At 46.8% G+C, this 18,989-nt stretch overlaps 1 protein-coding gene across 2 annotated transcripts in view; it reads right to left on the bottom strand.

Moving 5' to 3' along the window:
* PAFAH2 (platelet activating factor acetylhydrolase 2) overlaps positions 1–16,862 on the bottom strand; it is a 30,408-nt gene extending 13,546 nt beyond the window's left edge. Inside the window, exons 1-7 of one of the 2 annotated variants that reach the window (XM_088022555.1) lie at positions 16,708–16,862; positions 10,565–11,128; positions 9,415–9,568; positions 8,750–8,846; positions 4,012–4,080; positions 3,495–3,636; positions 2,407–2,520 (exon numbers count right to left, since the gene is read on the bottom strand). In XM_088022555.1, the coding sequence (XP_087878681.1) occupies positions 2,407–2,520; positions 3,495–3,636; positions 4,012–4,080; positions 8,750–8,846; positions 9,415–9,568; positions 10,565–10,654 (666 nt within the window). In that variant the 5' untranslated portion in view covers positions 10,655–11,128; positions 16,708–16,862. The remainder of the gene's footprint in view (positions 1–2,406; positions 2,521–3,494; positions 3,637–4,011; positions 4,081–8,749; positions 8,847–9,414; positions 9,569–10,564; positions 11,129–16,707) is intronic. The other variant, XM_028113948.2, reaches the window with a different exon arrangement.
* Between the last annotated feature and the right edge of the window lie 2,127 nt (positions 16,863–18,989).

Genomic DNA, 18,989 nt, shown 5'->3' with positions numbered 1-18,989 from the left:
AAAGATCTTCCTTATTTTTTTAAAGCTACATCTGGTTTCCCCATGGCATAGGCGACTGGCTGATCACCAAATCTGTCTCTCTTCTTCCTGGACATACAGCTAGACTCTGTTTCCCAGCAGTGGGATGTGGCCTTGGGACTGAGTTCTAGCCAACAGAAGGAGCGTGAAAACGATCTCTCTACTTCCAGGCCTGGCCCATAAAGAGTGTTTCGTTCAAACCTCCATGCCCTTCCCCACTCTTGGCTTACTGCACACAGTGGAGCTGGGGTTCACAAGTGGAAGAGGGTAGAGCTATAAGCTGAAAGGAGCCTGGATCCCTGAGTCACCCTTTGCAAGAGGAGCACCCACTTGCAAATTTGCATGGGAGAGAAGTAAATTTCTATTGTGTTAAGCTACTGAGATCTGGGACTTAAGAGTTACAGCAATTAGCGTTACCAAAACTAATACATTCATTTTCCCGTAATCTATTAAACCATTTCCCTTACTAGAGAACACTTAGGATACTACCAATCTTTTGCTATTACAAACAATGGTGGAATGAATAACCTTGTACATGTATCACGTTGCATGTGCAGATTATAGAATAAATTCCCAGAACTGGACATTGCTGGGTCAAAGAATATGCACATTTGTACTGTTGATAGCTATTGCCAAACTGACCAGCGTGGGGCAATCTGTACTCTCATGGGCAACACAGCAGCTTCCCCATAGCTTTGCCAACAAGAGTGAGTAATCAATTTTCAGAGCTTATCTGCAAGGTGAAAATGTTCTTAGCTGTTTTTATTCTGTATTTCTCCAAATCATAATAATCCAACTCAACTCTAGCCTGCCCAACGCCCATCTTGGCTCACAGGCACGCAGCCCTGCACTTCAGTGCCTGGGACCCTGCCTGTCTGCTGGGGGCTGGCGGCACACATCACATCGTTGGAAAAGTGCTTCATATGTCTGCCTTTCCAGCTGGCTGCCCAGGCGGATACTGTGCCCCGGATGGCCTTGACTTGACCAGAGCCTTTAAAAGGCATTTTCTAACAAGGATTTGGGGCACAAAGCACAGGCTTTGGGATCAAAAGGCCCCAGTGTGAAGTCTGACTCTACCACTTACTTGGCTATGTGTAGCCTCTTGGATCCTTGGTTTCTTTCTGTGTAAAGAGCTAATAATGCTTGCTGCATAAGTTTGCGTGAGGGGCTCTTATCATAGTAAGTACTCATACAGCAGTAATTGTTATTTTATACATATTTATATATATGTATTTATATACATATAAACACACACACCATTCTCATTCATGCAATGGAATACACATGGCTATTAAAAATCATGCCATAGTCTCCCTGCTCAGCAGGGAGTCTGCTTCTCCCTCTGACCCTCCCCCCCTTCATGTGTTCTCTCTCCCTCTCTCATTCTCTCTCTCAAATAAATAAAATCTTAAAAAAAAAAAATCACGCCATAGAAAAATATTAACTGGCGTAAGAAGACATTCAGACTTATGCTAAGTGAAAACAAAAAGGCCACAAAACAGCTTGTATTAAATGATAACATTATTGTTTTTAAAAACGTATACATATGTGTTACGCATTTTAGAGTAACTGGAAAGATGAACGTCAACATGTAAAAAAACACTTTTTTTCTTCATGCTTTTGTGTGATTTCTTGGTTCTCTAAATAGGGCCTGAGCTACTTTTGCAATTAGGTGGGAAAGATCGGGGGATGGGGGCTTTGGGAATGTTATCTGCATAGGTACCAAATTCTATAGCTGGGACAGTTTCTATCCTCCTGGGAGGATTTTTGGGATTCCCTCAAAGGAAGGAATTAGCCTGCTGTAGACACGGGTTGTTTGTTGCTCAACAGACCTTCCTTTGGGGAATGAACCATTTTTCCCTTATCCATGTGGCCCCGTAGGGATGCCAATCCTGGCGCTTAGGTTCCCCTGACCCAGAAGTGGGTGTATAACGTAGGCAGGCCAATCAGAATACCCTGTCCCTCTGGTACAGTGACTGGTCCAGAAGGGACATGTAACCCAGGCAGGGCCACAGCCTTCCCAGAATAGTGGAAGCCAAGAGAATCTCTTTTCCTTTTAAATTTGGAGCTGTGTGGAAATATAGGCTTGGGCTGCCAGCAACCATCTTTCCTGCCTAATGGAGAGAGAACGGTGAGAATGAAGCCCACACACACAGAGTGGAACCAAGCCAGGAGAAGGAAGAGAGAGTGCCAGAGCTTTGATGACAATGTCTGAGACCCTGGATCTCGCTACGCTGGCCTAAAGCCAGTCTGCCCTTGGACTTCCTCACTTATTTGAGCCAATAAATTCTCTTTTGGTTTAAGCGAATGAGTTAGGTTTCTGTTATTTGTAACCCCAAAAGTCCTGATGAATACATGCGCTCCAGGTCATACCAATTATTGCCATACCTTCAAGGTCATCAGATCCAACCCATCAGGAAAGATGTTAAGGACGATCTGCCCAGCAGTGACCTCTTGCAGGATCCTCAACACCCGTGTACACTCGTTTACCCTCTGATGTACCTGCAACAGAGACAGTCATGGTGGGGTCTGGAAGACGGCACAACTGTCCAGCAAGAACCTCACTCTCCAACAGGGCCAAGGGAAGAGGTAGGGAGAGTGTAGCCACCTGGATCTCAGCAAGTACTGGGAGCTCCACATCCTGAGAAAGGCTCGGCAACCTCCTAGCAGCTCACATAAGCGCCACCTAACAACAGTCCACTGGGGTCAGCACTGCTGTTCAGACTCTACCCACCTCCCCATTGGGGGGGGGGCAGGAGGACCCAATAAGACAATATATATGAAAGCACCTTGAACACAAAAGAAAGAAGAGTGTTTTTTTTTAATCAACCCAGTACTGGACTCTACTTGCCTATTTATAGCATACATCTATTGTTTCTGTCTGCCTAGCACTTACCTGCCCCCACTTCACCCATTACCCCTGACTTTTGAGGACTGTGACCCCCTCAAATCTATCGACCTATTTCTGATGAAAATTTCCCATTTGGATACTTCTCCCGGGCCCAGGAGCCTCCTTCCAGGATTTTTCATAGCGCAGCTTGAGGCAGGTGTGACAACTGGGGGACGACCACCCGAACAGCCGTATTCTCTCAGGTGGTGAGGCCAAACATGTGCAAACTCAGTCCATCTAACCTTGTAAGGTAAGCCAGTTTGCAGATAAGACCAACCAGCAGAGACAGACAGAGAAAAAAAATGTCTTGACGGTATTTGAGTCTGGCTCCTGTGGCCCTGCCCCTCTTACACTCAGCCTGTATAAGCCAGTCAATTCTCCATTTTGCCTACCAAGATTAAATTGAGTTTCTGTCACCTGCAATTGTTAAGAGTGTTGATTATTACCCCATTTCTCTGCTGTGACAAGCTCAGACCCACTACGAGTGAGATTTCAGGTCAGAAGGCTAGTTCAAAGTCTTCTTAGTGACTGTAGTATCAGGAGGACGGGCTTATTAACTCTCCCTCCCCTACTGGCACAAGCCTACCTGGCAATTCCGGACATGGAATTCCTTCTCCCCTTCTTCAATCTGATGGTGAGGGAGCCATTCCTCCTCCAGTGGCTCATGAGTAAGCTGGCTCTCCCCTGGGGCCTGCTTGCAGAAACAGGTGGTCGCAGCAGACCCGTCCCTGAAATACACATGCCGCCGGAGAAACTAGAGGATACCCTTGAGCTTATTTCTCTCCTTTACTAAATCCTCCATTCCCGCCAAAACACTGGATCATCTTTTGGCTAGCAGGGAGAAAGATCCAGGGGCACACATAAGAGAGTAGAAAAAACACGGATTTTGAAGACTGACTTGGGTTTGAACCCCAACTTGGCAGTGTCACTTCTAGCAAGTGAACCTTTGAACTTTGGTTTCCTCACCTTGAAAATGAGTAGAATACCTGCCTTACATGGTTGTTGTGAAGATTAGAAATAATATATCAATAAGAGACTAGCCTATATCCTAGCCCACTGGTAGCAACCCATCCAAGAGTTTGTTATGGCCATCACCCCCTCACCTGTGTTCCAGGACAGCAACCACGAAGCCATGGGAGGCCAGCTCCATGCAGAAGGCTGAATACAGCGTCCTAGAGATGCAGGAAGGAACAGAGGGAAGTAGTCAAAAGAATTGCCCCCCTGCAGCTCCCATTCCAACCATGCTCTGCTAGTGACCATCTCAAAAGATTGAATGGAGGAAGTTTCATCTGTAGCAGCCCTTCCTCCTCAAGGTGCTTTCTCTGGTCAGCAGACCATTCGTCTCACCAAGGCTCCAAGAAGCATGTGTAAATCGATCCATGGTGTTTTCAACCCCACAAGAACCTTGACTCATCATCCATCTCCTCCACCTACCCCCAAAACAGTTTGGTACATTAACAATTGCATTTTTATTGTCTATGTATTATTGTGTATCTCCCAAATTAGTTGGCCAGATCCTTGGAGACAGCACTCTGGCTATTTCTGTAATATGCAAATATGCACCTGTGACTTAGCATGTGAATTTGTCTGTCCTCCAACTTCCCAGAAAAAAAGGAATATGGCAGACACTGTTAACTGCCTAAATACTTATTTTTCTCTCCTCCTTAGTAGCAGAATCTTATTTTCAGCTGAAGATACAGGCATCAATTATGACATTTCCCAGCCTCCCCTGTAGCCAGGGTTATCTATGTGATTAAATTCCAGCCCAGCAATAGAAATATAATGCTGCCCTCATAAGTAATTAAAATTTTCTAGTAGATACATTTTTTAAAGTAGAAAAAAAAAAAGTGGAATTAATTTTAATAATATATTTAACTCAATAGAGCCAAAACATTATCATTTTAACATACAATCAAAATGTCTGAATTAGGGGGCGCCTGGCCGGCTCAGTCCATAGATCATCTGACTCTTGATCTTGGGGTCATGAGTTTGAGACCGACACTAGGTACAGAGATTACATTAAAAAAAGAATGTTGGGGCGCCTGGGTGGCTCAAGTCAGTTGGGTGTCTGCCTTCGGCTCGGGTCGTGGTCCCAGGTCCTAGGATCAAGACCCACCCGTGTCGGGCTCCCGAGCAGGGAACCTGCTTCTCCCTCCCTGCCCCCCTTGTGCTCTCTCTTGCTATCTCTCTCTCAGGTAAATAGATAAAATCTTTTAAAAAAATTAAATAAGGGCGCCTGGGTGGCTCAGATGGTTAAGCGTCTGCCTTCGGCTCAGGTCATGATCCCAGGGTCCTGGGATCGAGTCCCGCATCGGGCTCCCTGCTCCTTGGGAGCCTGCTTCTCCCTCTGCCTCTCTCTCTCTCTCTCTCTCTGTCTTTCATGAATAAATAAATAAAATCTTTAAAAAAAAAATAACATGTTTAAAAAAATTAAATAAAAAATTTTAAAAAGAATGTCAAATTAATGAAATATTTTATTAAGTTCTTTTTTTCCCATATGAAGTCTCTGAAATCCAGCGCATACCTTATACTTCAGCACATCTCAGCTTCGACCAGCCATATTTGTGATGTTTAATAGCCACATATGGCTTAAAAGGACAGAACAGCTCTAGTCATGGGACGTAAGCAACTGTGTTGTATAGAACTTTCGAGGGGGGGGAATAAAAGCTTTCAGGAGAGTTCTCCCTTCCCATTGCCTGGAATGTGGATGTAATGGCAGGACCTAAAGCAGCCCCCCCGAGGTCATTAGACAGCCTTAGAAACGGAAGGCACAAGGGGAAGAGCAAGGTGATGAAAGAAGTCTCTGTCTACCACTAGTGTTCTTTTATCTGAGCAAGAAATAAATTTCATACGGCTTAGGTCACTATGGTTTGGGTTTTTTCTGTTAATACAACTTGCCCAGATCCTAAGTTATTCAGGAAGGTCAGGAAGGACAGACATTAAATTTCCTTTCACCTTCTCTCATTTCTCTGAGGGAGGCAGTGAACTGGGCATAAGAACCAGAGAGATCTCTGATGCCTTCCTAGTTCAGACTGTGTAACCTTGGGCAAGTCTGCCTCTCAGAGCCTGTTTGGTCATCTGTAAAATACGCACCCCCCATGACCTACCTCACAGGACTGTGTGGAAACCGAAGGAACACAATGCAAGCAGGGAACACTTAAATGCACATACTCCTCCCTGGGGTGGGAACCCAGAGGTCTGGAAGGATTTCAGATCCTGAATCAACCACACATGCAACAAGAGGAAATCATGTCCCTTTCCCTCCCTGCCTTTTGGCTTGGAATTTCATTCTGGTGAAGGAAGAGTGTTTATAACTGGCTTACCCAGGTCGATTGAGGTACGAAGTCTCAACACAGATTCTTAGACCAAAAAGACCAGTCTCCAAAGTCATGTGCTCACCTGCTCTCTGTATAAAATACCTGTGAGCTTAGGAGAGAATGTTTCTTACTTCTTTTTCCTGCTAGACTACAGTCCTTCTGAAGGCAGGGACTCTATCTTATTCACTACTGAGTACACAACCCCAGCACGGCCCCAGAATATGGCAGGTACTAAATTTACTGAATAAGAAAGCAACACTGAACACCATCTACTTGCTTACTGGCCTCATCTCTGCATTTACTCTCCTGCCACAGGCTACAGTTATGTGAGTCCATGTTCGGGCTCCCCTACTGGATGCAATTCCTTGATTTATCTCCACAGGAATCACCTTTTTCTTATGCCATGGTGCTGGTACAGAACAGGTGCTCAACAGATATTTGCTAAACAAATGAAAACCTAGCAAAACATAGCCCTTGTGTTTGCTTAAAAAATATTCATTGGGAAACTACTACTTTCCAGGTATTGTCCTAGGCACTCACTGGAAGAGATAGAAGACAGATATGGTCTCTGCCCTCATGGAGCTTACAATCTAGCACGGAAGACAGACAATCTAGCAGGAAAGACAGACCTTAAAGAATAATCACACATGTAATTCATTCATTACAATCATGTTAAGTACTGTAAAGTACAGGTACCTTATGAAAGCACATTACTGGAAAACATCATATAGTACAGGGATCAGGATGGTGTCCCTGAGAAAGTCACATCCAAACTATGACCTTGAGGGTGATCTGGAATTAGCCAGGCAAAGATGAAGGGGTGGGGGGCATGGGAGGAAGAGAGGAGCAGAACAGCAAATATTCCAGGCAAAGGGAATAGCCACAAAGCACAGCAGAGATAAAAACTCTGAAGCAGAAAATAATGTAGCGCCTTTATGGAAGTGAAGGTCAGTTTGTCTAGAGAGCTGGAATGGGGCAAGTAGTAAGAAACAAGGCTGGAGACTTTGGGACCTGCATCCAGGTAAGACCATGAAAGGAGCTGAAATAAGTTCAAAGGGCTATTAAAAAGACCAGGTAGGGAAGCAACATTCATTCATTTATTCAATAAGTATTTATTGAGCACCTGCTATCTGCCAGGCACTGTTCTAGGTGCTGAAATGACAAGGTCATATTTGCTTTTAAAACAGATCTCCCTGGGGGTCCCTGGGTGGCTCAGTTGGTTGGGCTCAGGTCATGATTTCGGGGTCCTGGGATCGAGCCCCACATCAGGCCCCACACTCAGCAGGGAGTCTGCTGGAGAGTCTCTCTCCCTCTCCCCCTCCCCCTGCTCATGTTTTCTCTCTCTCAAATAAATGGATAAATCTTTAAAAAACAGAACAAAAAACAGATCTCCCTGGCTCCAGTGTGGACAATGGTTTGAGGAGTGGGGAGGCAAAAGCAGACACCTTTGGGAGGTGTGACACTCTAGGACATAAACTAGACTTACATGTTGGTAATGAACATATAGACAGAATATTCACAAATTTAAACAGGAACATATGGACTAGTAAGTAAGCTGTATAACACAGCAAGGTGGAGAAATCAGGATCCCCAGGAAGAATTCTGAATGGATACTGCCTTACAAACATCAGGCAGAGTTTCCCAAAGTCTTCCAGTTCACCATCTCGTATTCCTCATGCAGAGAAACACAGAGCACTGCATGTGTGCATGCTTACTAGGTGCCAGCCTAACCGAATCCTCACAACCCATGCGGAGGGAGCAGCATCCCCAACTGACAGACGACGAAATCTAGGCTCAGAGAGTTCTACAGCTGTCCCGAGCTCACACGGAGCACAGGCGGTGTGGCTGAGCCTCCCAGGTGAGGCTGAGTTGCGGGCGTGCTGGGAGTGAGCCCGCTTCACCGCTACATGCATGCCACAGAAGAGCTGTCCATCCACGGACACTGAAGGAATGACTCTGGCTATAAAGCTCAAGCTCCTTCTAATACTTCTGTGCTGTTACATGGAAAGAGAGCAAAAAGTGTTTATTTTGGGGCGCCTGGGTGGCTCAGTCATTGGGCGTCTGCCTTCGGCTCGGGTCGTGATCCCAGGGTCCTGGGATCGAGCCCTGCATTGGGCTCCCCGCTCAGTGGGAAGCCTGCTTCTCCCTCTCCCACTCCCCCTGCTTGTGTTCCCTCTCTCGCTGTGTCTCTCTCTGTCAAATAGATAAAATCTTAAAAAAAAAAAAGTATTTATTTTATTTATAAATGTTTACTTATTTTTAAATATAACACAAACATAAAACCAATCAGGTTTATTTATCAATGCAGGAACATGAGAAGCGAAGGATGTGAAGACCGCGCGGAAAGACCCCACCAGGTGAAAGGGGCTTGGGGAAGCCTTCATGGAGAGGTGGACCCAGCACTCCAGAATGAAGCAGGTGGCAGAGAAGACAGCTGGGGGATGGAAATGTCTGTTTCTCTGCCCTCTGAGAGCAGCTGTCACTAGTTAAAGACTAGGCAAGGTCTGAGGGAGGAAGCTCTTACCTGAAGGCCCCCATGCCATGCGAGAAGATGATCAGCGGGTATCCAGAGTCCTTTGTCTTAAAGGGGCCATTCCAGCTAACAGGCAGGCGACAAGATCCTAACAGAGACAGGGGCTATAGAATCTCTGGCTGCTCCAATGCCGTAATCCCAAGGGCAGCCTGGGCAGAGGCATGGGTGGGGACATGTGCCCGTCCTCACTGGAGAAGCACCTTTTGCCCCTGAGCAGCCCAGGACAATCAATCACCTTCCCTTTACCCCTATCTTCCCTAGAAAGTACAAATGTGATAGAAAATGGGAAGATAAATGCAAACAAGTACTGAACAACTATGGGGAAAACCCCTGAGATGCCAAGGCAGTTGGCTAGAGTTCCTCATGGTGGGGCCTGTGGGGAAAGTGGATGGGTCAAGGCGACTTTACCCGGAGAGAGGAGAGCTAAGGAGGAATCAATGATAAAGTCTGCATTCGAATCCGGAACAACCTAACGCTGTAACCAAAGCTCTCGTGTATATAATCCTCTCCCGACTCTCCACACCACACTGGCTAATGCACGCCCCGCTACAAGAGGGCTGGATGATGCCAGCTACACAGTACTGTGCCTGCCTAGGGATCTCCCGGAACATAACCATGAAGCTGGGAAAGCATCTGGGGGTGAGGCCAGCACTTACCTACAGCCAAGCTGAACAGCAACCCCCCCCAGCGCTTATTATAGCGCAGGTAACTGGCCAGGCCAGTGCAGTACTCAGAGCGGGGAATCCACAGGGGCTGCTCCGTGGTCTCCTCCACCTCTTGGCAGGGGTAGAAGAGTCGAAAGAAGCTCCCCTATAGGAAAGAAGAGAGCAACTGCTCAGAGCAAGAAGCCCAAGCTCAGTTAGGTTTCCCAACACACACACTCGGTGGGTACGTGGGGTGCCAGCAAAGCAGGTCACCAAAATGGGGCACTTAAGCTTCAATTCATATACCTGAATTTTGCATTCAGAAAATCCAGAAAGAAGCAATTTTATTTTTAGCATGCACGTAGGCTTATGTTATTTCAAATAGCTGACTGTATTTTAAATGACATCTGGGGGACACCAAAATATTTTCAGTGCTTGGATCAGAGAGATTTAAATCTGGCCCAGAGCCCAGGCCGGTAGGAGCCCTGGGAATGCGATCAGGTCGCAGGCCGGATGGGGTGGCATCCGGGGGTCCCCCAGGCCCGTTCTCAAGGCTGGCCCTTAGGAAGCAGCAGCACACTCATTTCACATGGGAGTAGGTGATGGGTTAACAGGAAGTATGTGCCTCTCACAAGGGAAACAGGGGAGTCCAAGGGCCAGCAGAGAAGCACCTAGGAACTGGTGGAGGGAAAGTCCAGAACCAATGCAGGAGGGAAAACGGATAAAGGTAGTAGAGGAAAAGGAGCAGCAGGTCTTCCTACCCAGGCTGGGGAGTCAAAGGCCAACAGCACATGGTCCACTGCTCCCCCTCTCACACCTTCAGATTGGGATGAGACCAGAAACCTTTCCAGATCAGGCATCCGCTCTTAAGACCGGGCAGGGGATTTGAGAGCTGCCCTTGGAGCTCGAGCCCCCCTTTCCTCCTAGCTGGCAAAACAACCCCTCTCTGGCTACTGAGAGGTTCCTAACCGGAAAGAGGAAGAAGGTGGTCAGGGAAGACAGACCTGGGGGCTCTATCACCAAATCCAGACCAGCAGTAACTCAGTCCCGTCCCCTCCCCCCTCCGCTGAGAATCACACCATCACCATCAGACTGGCTACTGCAAAGTCAGGGCGCAGAAGCAGCAGGAAGGATGTGCGGGGACGGAGCTGGAGGCACTTACCTGGAGACCCTGGCCCTCCATCACATCCCCGCAGCCTACAAGGTGGGGTCCTGTGACAGGCGGGAAGCCCACGGACTGGTTCACCCCCATCTGATCACCAGTTGAAACAAACAACGAACTGGGCAGTGCTGAACTTGATGGCTGAGGGTGGAACACAGAAGAGCTTCTTGCTGGTTTCCTCTTAGCTTCCTGTTGCTTCTGTGTTATCTGTCACCTGTGTCCGCGGCTCCTTATCACCCCATCTCCCTGCCAGGGACTAATTCCGTCTTCCACATCATCTGCTTTGCTACACTAACTTCGCCAAGGTTTAAGGGCTGCTTTGTTGTTGGTGGGAGCAGGGTGAAGAGACAGCTGGGGAAAGAGAGCTTCCATGCTCCCCAAAACCCACTGCCAAAGGGGCACCTGGGTGGCTCAGTCAGGTGAGGGTCCAACTCTTGGTTTCAGCTCAGGTCATGGTCTCAGGATCCTGAGATCAAGCCCCATGTCGGGCTCCACACTCAGCGGGGAGTCTGCTTGAGATTCTCTCCCTTCCCCTTGCGCGCGCTCTCTCTCAAATAAATCAATCTTAAAAAAACAAAACAAAAAAACCCACTGTAGTGTTTGTTCAGCACCTACCACATGCCCAGCGTGGCAGTAACCTCTGCAGAGAATGTAACCCAGACCATATCCTCATGAGGCCAAGAAAAATAATAAGATGTATTATTCGCTCTGTGTCAGCACTGAACTAAGCTCCTTCCATACAGTACATCATTTCATTCTCTCCACAACTCTCTGAGGAAGGTCCTGTGAAGAACCTGTTTATAGATGAGGGAACTAAGGCACAGAATGGTTGAATAACTTTCCCGAAGTTATCCTGCTTCGGGGCAGCAAAACCAGGTCTGTCTCTTCCAGACCTAAGCTCTTAACCCCCATTGATCCTGCTCATGGGGGAGACTCAGATATAGGTCTACACAAACACGGACCTAAACTACCATAAAAGTGGCACTTAGGCTAGGCCTTGAGGTATGAGGAAGATTTAGAGGCAGGGGAGAGGAAGGAAAACATTTCTACACAGGACACAAGAGCAAGAAAGGGCAGAGATGGGGAAGAGTTTGATGTGGCAGTAGATCGACTAGGAGCCTTCTAGATCAACCAGGAAGCTTCGACACGGCAGGTGTGCGTGTTCCTAACTAGCCAACATTCCGGTAACTTGGCTGCTCCCTAAATTGGGGCCAATGCCATTGCTCTCTATCCCTCTTCAATCTCATCATCCCCAGCAGCCTCGTCATCACGACACTTACGGAGTGCCAGGAATTACACAAAGTGCAATACATTATTAATTGAAAAGCTGAGATGAGGAAATTGATGCTTGACAAAGTCAGGTAATTTCCCCAAGAACATACAGCTAACAGAGCCAGAATTTGATCGTGGGCAACGTGGCCCTAACAGTGGAGAATAATGGTCAAACTTCTCTATATCCATTCTACCTTGCCCTCCTATGCAGTACCCTTGTGACTTGGGTGGGGCTGACTGTGTCCCCCCAACTTCTAGACTTGGGCCTTAATTGACCTGAACCGATCAGCCCTGGGTGTCCCCTGGTCAGTCTCTAGATGAAGAATGGGCACATGACATAGTTGATCCATTCAGAGTAAAGCCCAGGACTTTGATGGTTGAAGATGGAAACGTTCTTTCTGGTTCTGAGGTAGAGTGATGTGCATATAGAAACCCTTGAAATGTGGCAGCGCTTTGCTACCTCAAGGATGAAGGTACCCATGGAGGACGGCAGAGCAGAGAGAATCAGACAAATGGAGTCATATTTGTGAAGACATTAAGAATCTCTAGATCTGACAATACCTGAAAAACCTGGCCCACTTCTGGACTTTCTAGTTACATGAGTCAATAAATCCTTTTTGTGAAAACCAACTGACTTTAGATTTCTATTGCCTGAACCAAAAGCATCTAAGCCAATACACTGAGTCCCAGTCCCACATTTTTAGTCATTAGACTATGCTGCTTTCTTTAAGACACTCTGGGATGGATCAGAAAGTTTCAATCCAAGCGTGTCTGGGCAAGAAGAGACCTTAGAAGACATTTCTCTCAATCCTTGCCACAATCATCTCTCACCCTCCCCACTACATGTAGGTCCTCAGAGGTTAAGGGAGCTGCACAACATCACCAGCAGAACTACTATTACACATAGATCTCCTGGTTGCCAACTTCCAACTTTCTGGTCCAGTGGCAAACCCCAAATAACCAATTATCTGAACATCATTCTATTTAACTTTGGAATATAACAAATGGCTTTCTTTCTACTACCTTGTAGTAGTAGAATACAGTTCTTTTTAAAAAGAAACTAAGCTTGGAGTGCCGGGGTGGCTCAGTTTAAGTGTCTGTCTTCGGCTTGGGTCATGATCCCGGGGTCCTGGGATCGAGTCCCACATCGGGCTCCCTGCTCAGAGGGGAGGGGAGCCTGCTTCTCCCTCTCCCTCTGCCACTCCTCCTGCTTGTGCTCTCTTGCTCTTTTTCTCAAATAAATAAATAAAATCTTAAAAAAGAAAGAAAGAAGAAAGAAAGAAAGAAAGAAAGAAAGAAAGAAAGAAAGAAAGAAAGAAAGAAAGAAAGAAAGAAAGAAAAAGAAAGAAAGAAAGAAAGAAAGTAAAGAAAGAAAAAGAAACAAACTAAGCTCCTGATGCAGTCAGCGGCCTGGTTAGCCAGAGTGAAATTGAATATGTGCTGCTTAGTCTCAAACCCTGACCTTTTCCCCTCGCCGCTGAGGGGCACACACATGGAAGACCTAGGGCAGGGGCGCATGACACATGTCACGCACATGATAATGAAGCAGCTCCAAGTTCTAACTGCCAAAAAAGAGGGTCAGATAAGAGGATCAGATGCAGGAGTGCTGAGAAGAAAGCACATTTCTGTAGCTTGGCAGTGGAGGGCAGAGGAAGATGGCAAAAGTTGACTTTCAAGTAGAAGAAAGTGCATCAGCTAAGGCACAGAGTAAGAAAGCCCATGTGAGAAGAGAAAGGTGTGACAGATTTGGAGGGTAGCAGTCTCTCTAGTGCTAGGCTAAGGAGCTGGAATCTACCCTGGAAATGGGTGATACTAAGTCTGAAGGAGCCAAGTTTGAGCCTAGCTCCTTTGCTGCCTAGCTCTTTAACTTTGGGCAGATCCTCTAATCTCACTGAGCCTGATTCCCCACGGGTACAATAGGAAACTATCCATCCTTGTAGGGTTGCTAGGGAGATAAAATGAAATAATGCATTTAAAGCACCTCATGTAGTACCTGGCGCTCATGAAGTATTCAGGAAATATTTGTTGATTGAGTGAAAAAGTAAAAACAATGGGAATTGGCAAATGAGTGGATTTGGGGAGGCAAGGGAGACAGAAGAGCCAAAGAGGAGTCAGGTTTCAGGATTGGATGACCAGATGATAGTAACTTCTTATGGGAAGAGATTTCGGTCTTGCCCCATATAGAGAACAGTGCTTGGGACAGGAATCAAGATGAGTGGAGTTAAAAAAACTGCTGAACAGAAGGGAGTAGAACTCTCTAGTACTCCTGGAAAGTTTCTGGAAGAATCTTTAAATTTGGAAATAAATACAAACTAAAGCTAATTGGCCAGAATAAGGCATACACAAAAATGAATGTGCATTCCCTGGGCTCACATTAACTGATGCCCAAGGAAGATGGGGAGATGGGAAAATTCAATTTTGGAGACATACACCCAGACTTTCCAGAGTCATTTCTAACAAATGCCATAGAATTTTCCAAGGAAATCAGCCCAGGTGTCTCTACCTTCTTTTGTTCACCTCATCCAAACAATTCACAGTGGTACCTGTCTAGAAGCCTCTCCACCCATGCAAGCCTGCCCCACCCATCAAGGCCCAGTGAAATCTCTGGTTCTCTGTGCTTTAACAAGTCCTTCCACCTGCCCTCCTCTCAACTATAAGCACTGTCCGCATCCCTCACCTGCTAAACAATCATGGGCTGCCTTAGGATAGCTCTTGGATAATTACCTATTCTAGCAGTTTTCAATCAATGACTTGCCTACAAGTGGTCCAAGTAGAAGCCAGTTCAGAGGCTCCTGAGTCTATTGTCACAGTCACCTGGGAAACTTTAAAAAATACAGATTTTAGGGCCCTCATTCCCAGATGTCAGTTTTTAAAAGCTTCCCATGTTTCTCACCAGCAAGGTCTGAGAACTGCTGGTCCAGATGATACATAGGACTTTTTATTCAGAGATGCATCCATGCAACAAACATTTACTGAGTGTATACAATGTTCCAGCCCACCATTTTATCGTAATGAAATGATAATGACTATGATTTCACTTGGTTCAATCCCCATGGCCACCTAGAAGCATGTTCCTGCCAGTCACAAGGCTTAATGTAGTGCCCCGCATAGAACTGGTCTCAATAATTAACTTATCCAATGAATCTGATTTAATTTTTACACACTTATGCCTCATTTCTTTGGATATACATACCATATAAAGGCTGTGTTTTATACTTCTTTGTAGGCCGAACCATCTACCTTCATGCTTTTCTTATGTAGTAAGGACCCACTAAATGCTCCTTTACTTGGCTTTGATTTAAACCCTCTCAATTCTTTAATCTGTCTTTTCACCCAAAAATAACACTATATGGTATAGTGTAAAAAGAAAAGGCTTTGGTGACAGTCTGAATTCCAATTCTTAATTGGCTGCGATCTTGAGCGAGTTCCTTAAATTCTAAGCCTCTGAGAATTTATCCATATGATAGAAATAATAGCACTCATGAAGTTGTCCATGAGGATTAAATGAAATAATGTATATAAAACACCTGACATGTAGAAGGCACTATAACCAGAGATGGTTGCTCTAACTACAATAGTTATTATAGCATGACCTCTCTGAGCCTAAGTTCCTTATAAGTTAAATGAAGACACTTCAAAAGTTAAATTTAAATGAGAAAATATATAAAAATTAGAAAAATAAGTAAATAAGAAAAGTGATATTGTCTAGGGCGTGGTACATTTTAAGTGCTCACAAAATGTTAGAAATTAATTAATAATGCTATTGCATCATACCCAGCCAAGGGGCCAAGGTCTCTTCCATTTTTTCTGTATTAACCACTTTGACAAAATGGATTCTTTCCTCCCAGGCTTTTTGAGTCTAAAACACCGCAGCGAAAGTCAGAGTGTACTAAAAAGGCCCACAAGAGACCAGGAGATGCACAGTGCCTACGATGCAGCTGTCCCATCTCCTGCCAGAGTCCTGTTTCCAGTGAGCTGAAACCAACCACCCTTTCACCAGCTGTGTGCACTTTTCATCGCCGGCTATTTCAGGACAGAGTCCAAGAGAAGCACTTCTCGGGGGCTTCCTTTCAGACAAAGCCCTCTGGAGACTTAAAGCTCATTAGTCTGGTGGAAGTGAGGCAATATCCTGCTCTTGGAGAATGGAGACACCAAGCACTCAAGGGGCAGGCTTGAGCAACAAGGGGGCAGAGATAGAAAAGGACCCGAGATAAGAGTGTTCGAGAGCATTAATAATATAATAAAAATAACCTCTCTCGCTTGTGGAGGCTTTACAGTTTAAAAAAGCTCTTTCATACACATTAGCTTATTGACTCCACAAAACAGCCTCATCTTAAGACAGAGCAACTGCCATCTCCATTTTGTAAATGAAGAGCGGTAGTCCCAGGGAGATTGCTTGATTTGCCCAAGGTCACACAGCGAGTGAGCTTCAGAGGTGGACTAGACCCCGGGTCGGCTGAGTCCGGGGCTCTTCCACGGAGTGGAAAGAAGGAATGGCGACCCTTCTTCCACTAGCATGAAACAGCGGAAAGTGAGGGGAAGAGAGAAGCACACAGGAGGCGTGGAGCATAAGACGCCCAGGTTTCGGGGAGGTCGCGTTGTGCGCTGCGGGTGGGGCTGTGGGGGCTGGGTTCTACCGCCGGAGCTCAGGGTGGGACTCCAGGGGCGCCGGGAGTGAAGGCGCGAGCTGACAGTGGGAGCGTTAAGGGTGCAGGTAGATATTGGAGGTGTCTGAATAGGAAGCAGAAAAGGATGAAGGATTAATGAGGAGTTACTAGGTATGAGACGAGCAGCCCCCAAACCAGGCTGGAGGATGAAAATGTCGGCTGATAGCTCAGTTCAGAACAAGAGCTTTCTCCAAACCAACTTACCCAGCTAAGTTGACCCCTCAGAAGTAACCCAGAAGGTCAACGCCACGGAAACCAGAAACTACTGCGGAGCTCGTGGCCCTTTGGTAGATGTAGTTTCCAGAACTCATCATTGGCGCCTAAAAGCGTTCCCGTCCTCTCCGCCTGGAACTACAACTCACTAGGTGCATTGCGCAAGATGGAGCATTGCGACCCTAAGACTACAATCCCCAGAGTTCCACGCGGCCCTTCTTTGTTGGATGAAACCGCCGAAGGCCCGGGATGCGGCGCGATTCCTCCCCCTGGTGGTCTGAGACGTCGCCGCCACGGTTACAAGGCTCGGGCGGAGGGTTATTGCTTATAGTCCCGGCTAGTAACCCACCTCCTCACCATTCCTCAAATAATTCCCGGGCGTGCCTACAAATAGCCTGGGCTTCTTTTTCTTCCCAGGGGGGTGCGGGGGTTGGGGGGCAAGGTCTGAGCCTTTTTTGATTTCCCCCAGTCTGCGCTCTGTGAGAATATGAAACTGATCATTCAAGTTAAGCGCACATTTTCTACCAAACCATACCCGTTGACACTTGTGATTTTCCATTGTCCTTCAGAAGCTCGCCGACAGAGAACAGGGAGGAACCTGAGCGATCACTGGTCCTCCCGGCCTCCAGCCCAGCCCCTCCATCCGTCATCACTTTACTGACCCTATGCTAGTTCTTAGGGACACGGTGGTAAGCAAGATACTGTCCCTAGCCTCAAATGAAATCACAGTCTAGCGGAGGATTCCGACAAATGAAGAATTAAAACACAGCAATATGCGCTCTAATAGGGGAAACAAAGGGGGTTGTGGGAACCCTGAAAGGTGGCACCTGCGCGGGCTTCTGGGAAATGGGACCGTGTCAGCAAGGCTTTTTAGAGATCTTAGAGAGAAATTAAAATTGAGAATTGAGGGAATCGGACTTAGCCGGGAGTCCAGGGATTGTGAAGAATGTCTTATATTCAGGCTGGAGCACAGAAGTGTGAGGGATGGAATGGAGAGACACCTGAGGAGGTAGGTAGAGCCACATCCTCAGGAATCTTGTAAGCTACTGTAAGAAATTTGGATCATTCAAGCGATTTAAAAACTTTCAATAGCTTCCAATTACCTACTGAATGAGGTCCCAACTTCTTCGCTTTGATGCAGGCAGGCGGGGTCTGAGGACCCAAAGGGGTTCCTGCAGGACTAGCCAAGAGGGTCCTTGGCTTCATGCAGGATGGAAATCAAACTCGAGCCAGCAGCAGGTGAAAGTGGTTTGTTGAGGATATAGAAACAGCAGATACGGACAGGACGTTCGGAGGCTCAGAAAGGAAAGGAGCATGAGTCTTATCTTTGCTTGGGGTCTGGGGGATTTATTGATGATCTGGTCTGATGCAGGTGTCCTCTCAGGCATCCAGGAACTGGTCAGAACAAGGTCAGGGTCCAGATGTCCATCCTAAGTCACTCACTCCTTGGAGTCACTCACTCCTTGGTCTTGGCGTTGAGATGTCTAGCGCCAGTGGTCCGGAATATGCACATGATAGCTTTGCCCAGGAGTTCCTTAGATATTATCTATTGTGCTGCAAGACTCCAAAGATATTATTAACTCTTTGTCCCTTACAAGGAAGACATACATACGATAAAGCATGTTTGTGTAGGGCGGGGGTGCAGGTCTAGCAAGAATAGAAGCCCAAAAAGGAGCAAAGGAAAAAAAAAAAAACAGCTTTTTCTCTCACGTGTTCCCTTTGGCTTCCCTGCCTCAGCTTGGCATTGGAGGTCCTCCTCAACCTGGCCCCCCACTACTTCCCCAGAAGTGTTGCTCACTCTGACAGGGATCTCCTCTCTTCTGCTCTGCCTCCAGCTACCTTCACCTCCTCGCCATTCTCGAGGTGTATCGGGTTTTTGTTGTTATCTCCAACCCTTTACTCATGCTCTTCCCTCCACTAGATGCTGCCCCGCCTTGTGGCCTGTCTAATGCTGTTCTTTCTTTAAAAATCAGCTAGGCTCTCCTCCCCATGAAGCTTCCCTGATTCCGCCAGTCCCAAAGGACCTCTGCCCCCTCTCAATTGCTGGGATGTTTGTGTGTACCTCTCATGTGGGAGCTTACCTCACACTGCCTTGTGCCACCTCCTAGGTGGGAGGTCTTATCTCTGCAAGAAATTGTGAGCTCTCGGGGCGCCTGGCTGGCTCAGTTGGTTAAGCGACTGCCTTCGGCTCAGGTTGTGATCCTGGGGTCCCAGGATCGAGACCCATATTGGGCTCCCTGCTCAGCAGGGAGCTGACCCTCCCCCCTCTAATG

Source organism: Eumetopias jubatus, unplaced genomic scaffold (assembly GCF_037043125.1).
Source record: "Eumetopias jubatus isolate StellerSeaLion01/CBP00866 unplaced genomic scaffold, mEumJub1_p1.0 scaffold_4, whole genome shotgun sequence".
NCBI classification, from domain to species: Eukaryota; Metazoa; Chordata; class Mammalia; order Carnivora; family Otariidae; genus Eumetopias; species Eumetopias jubatus.
Note: the sequence above shows the minus strand (reverse complement) of the source record. Positions and strands in the feature narration are given on the sequence as shown.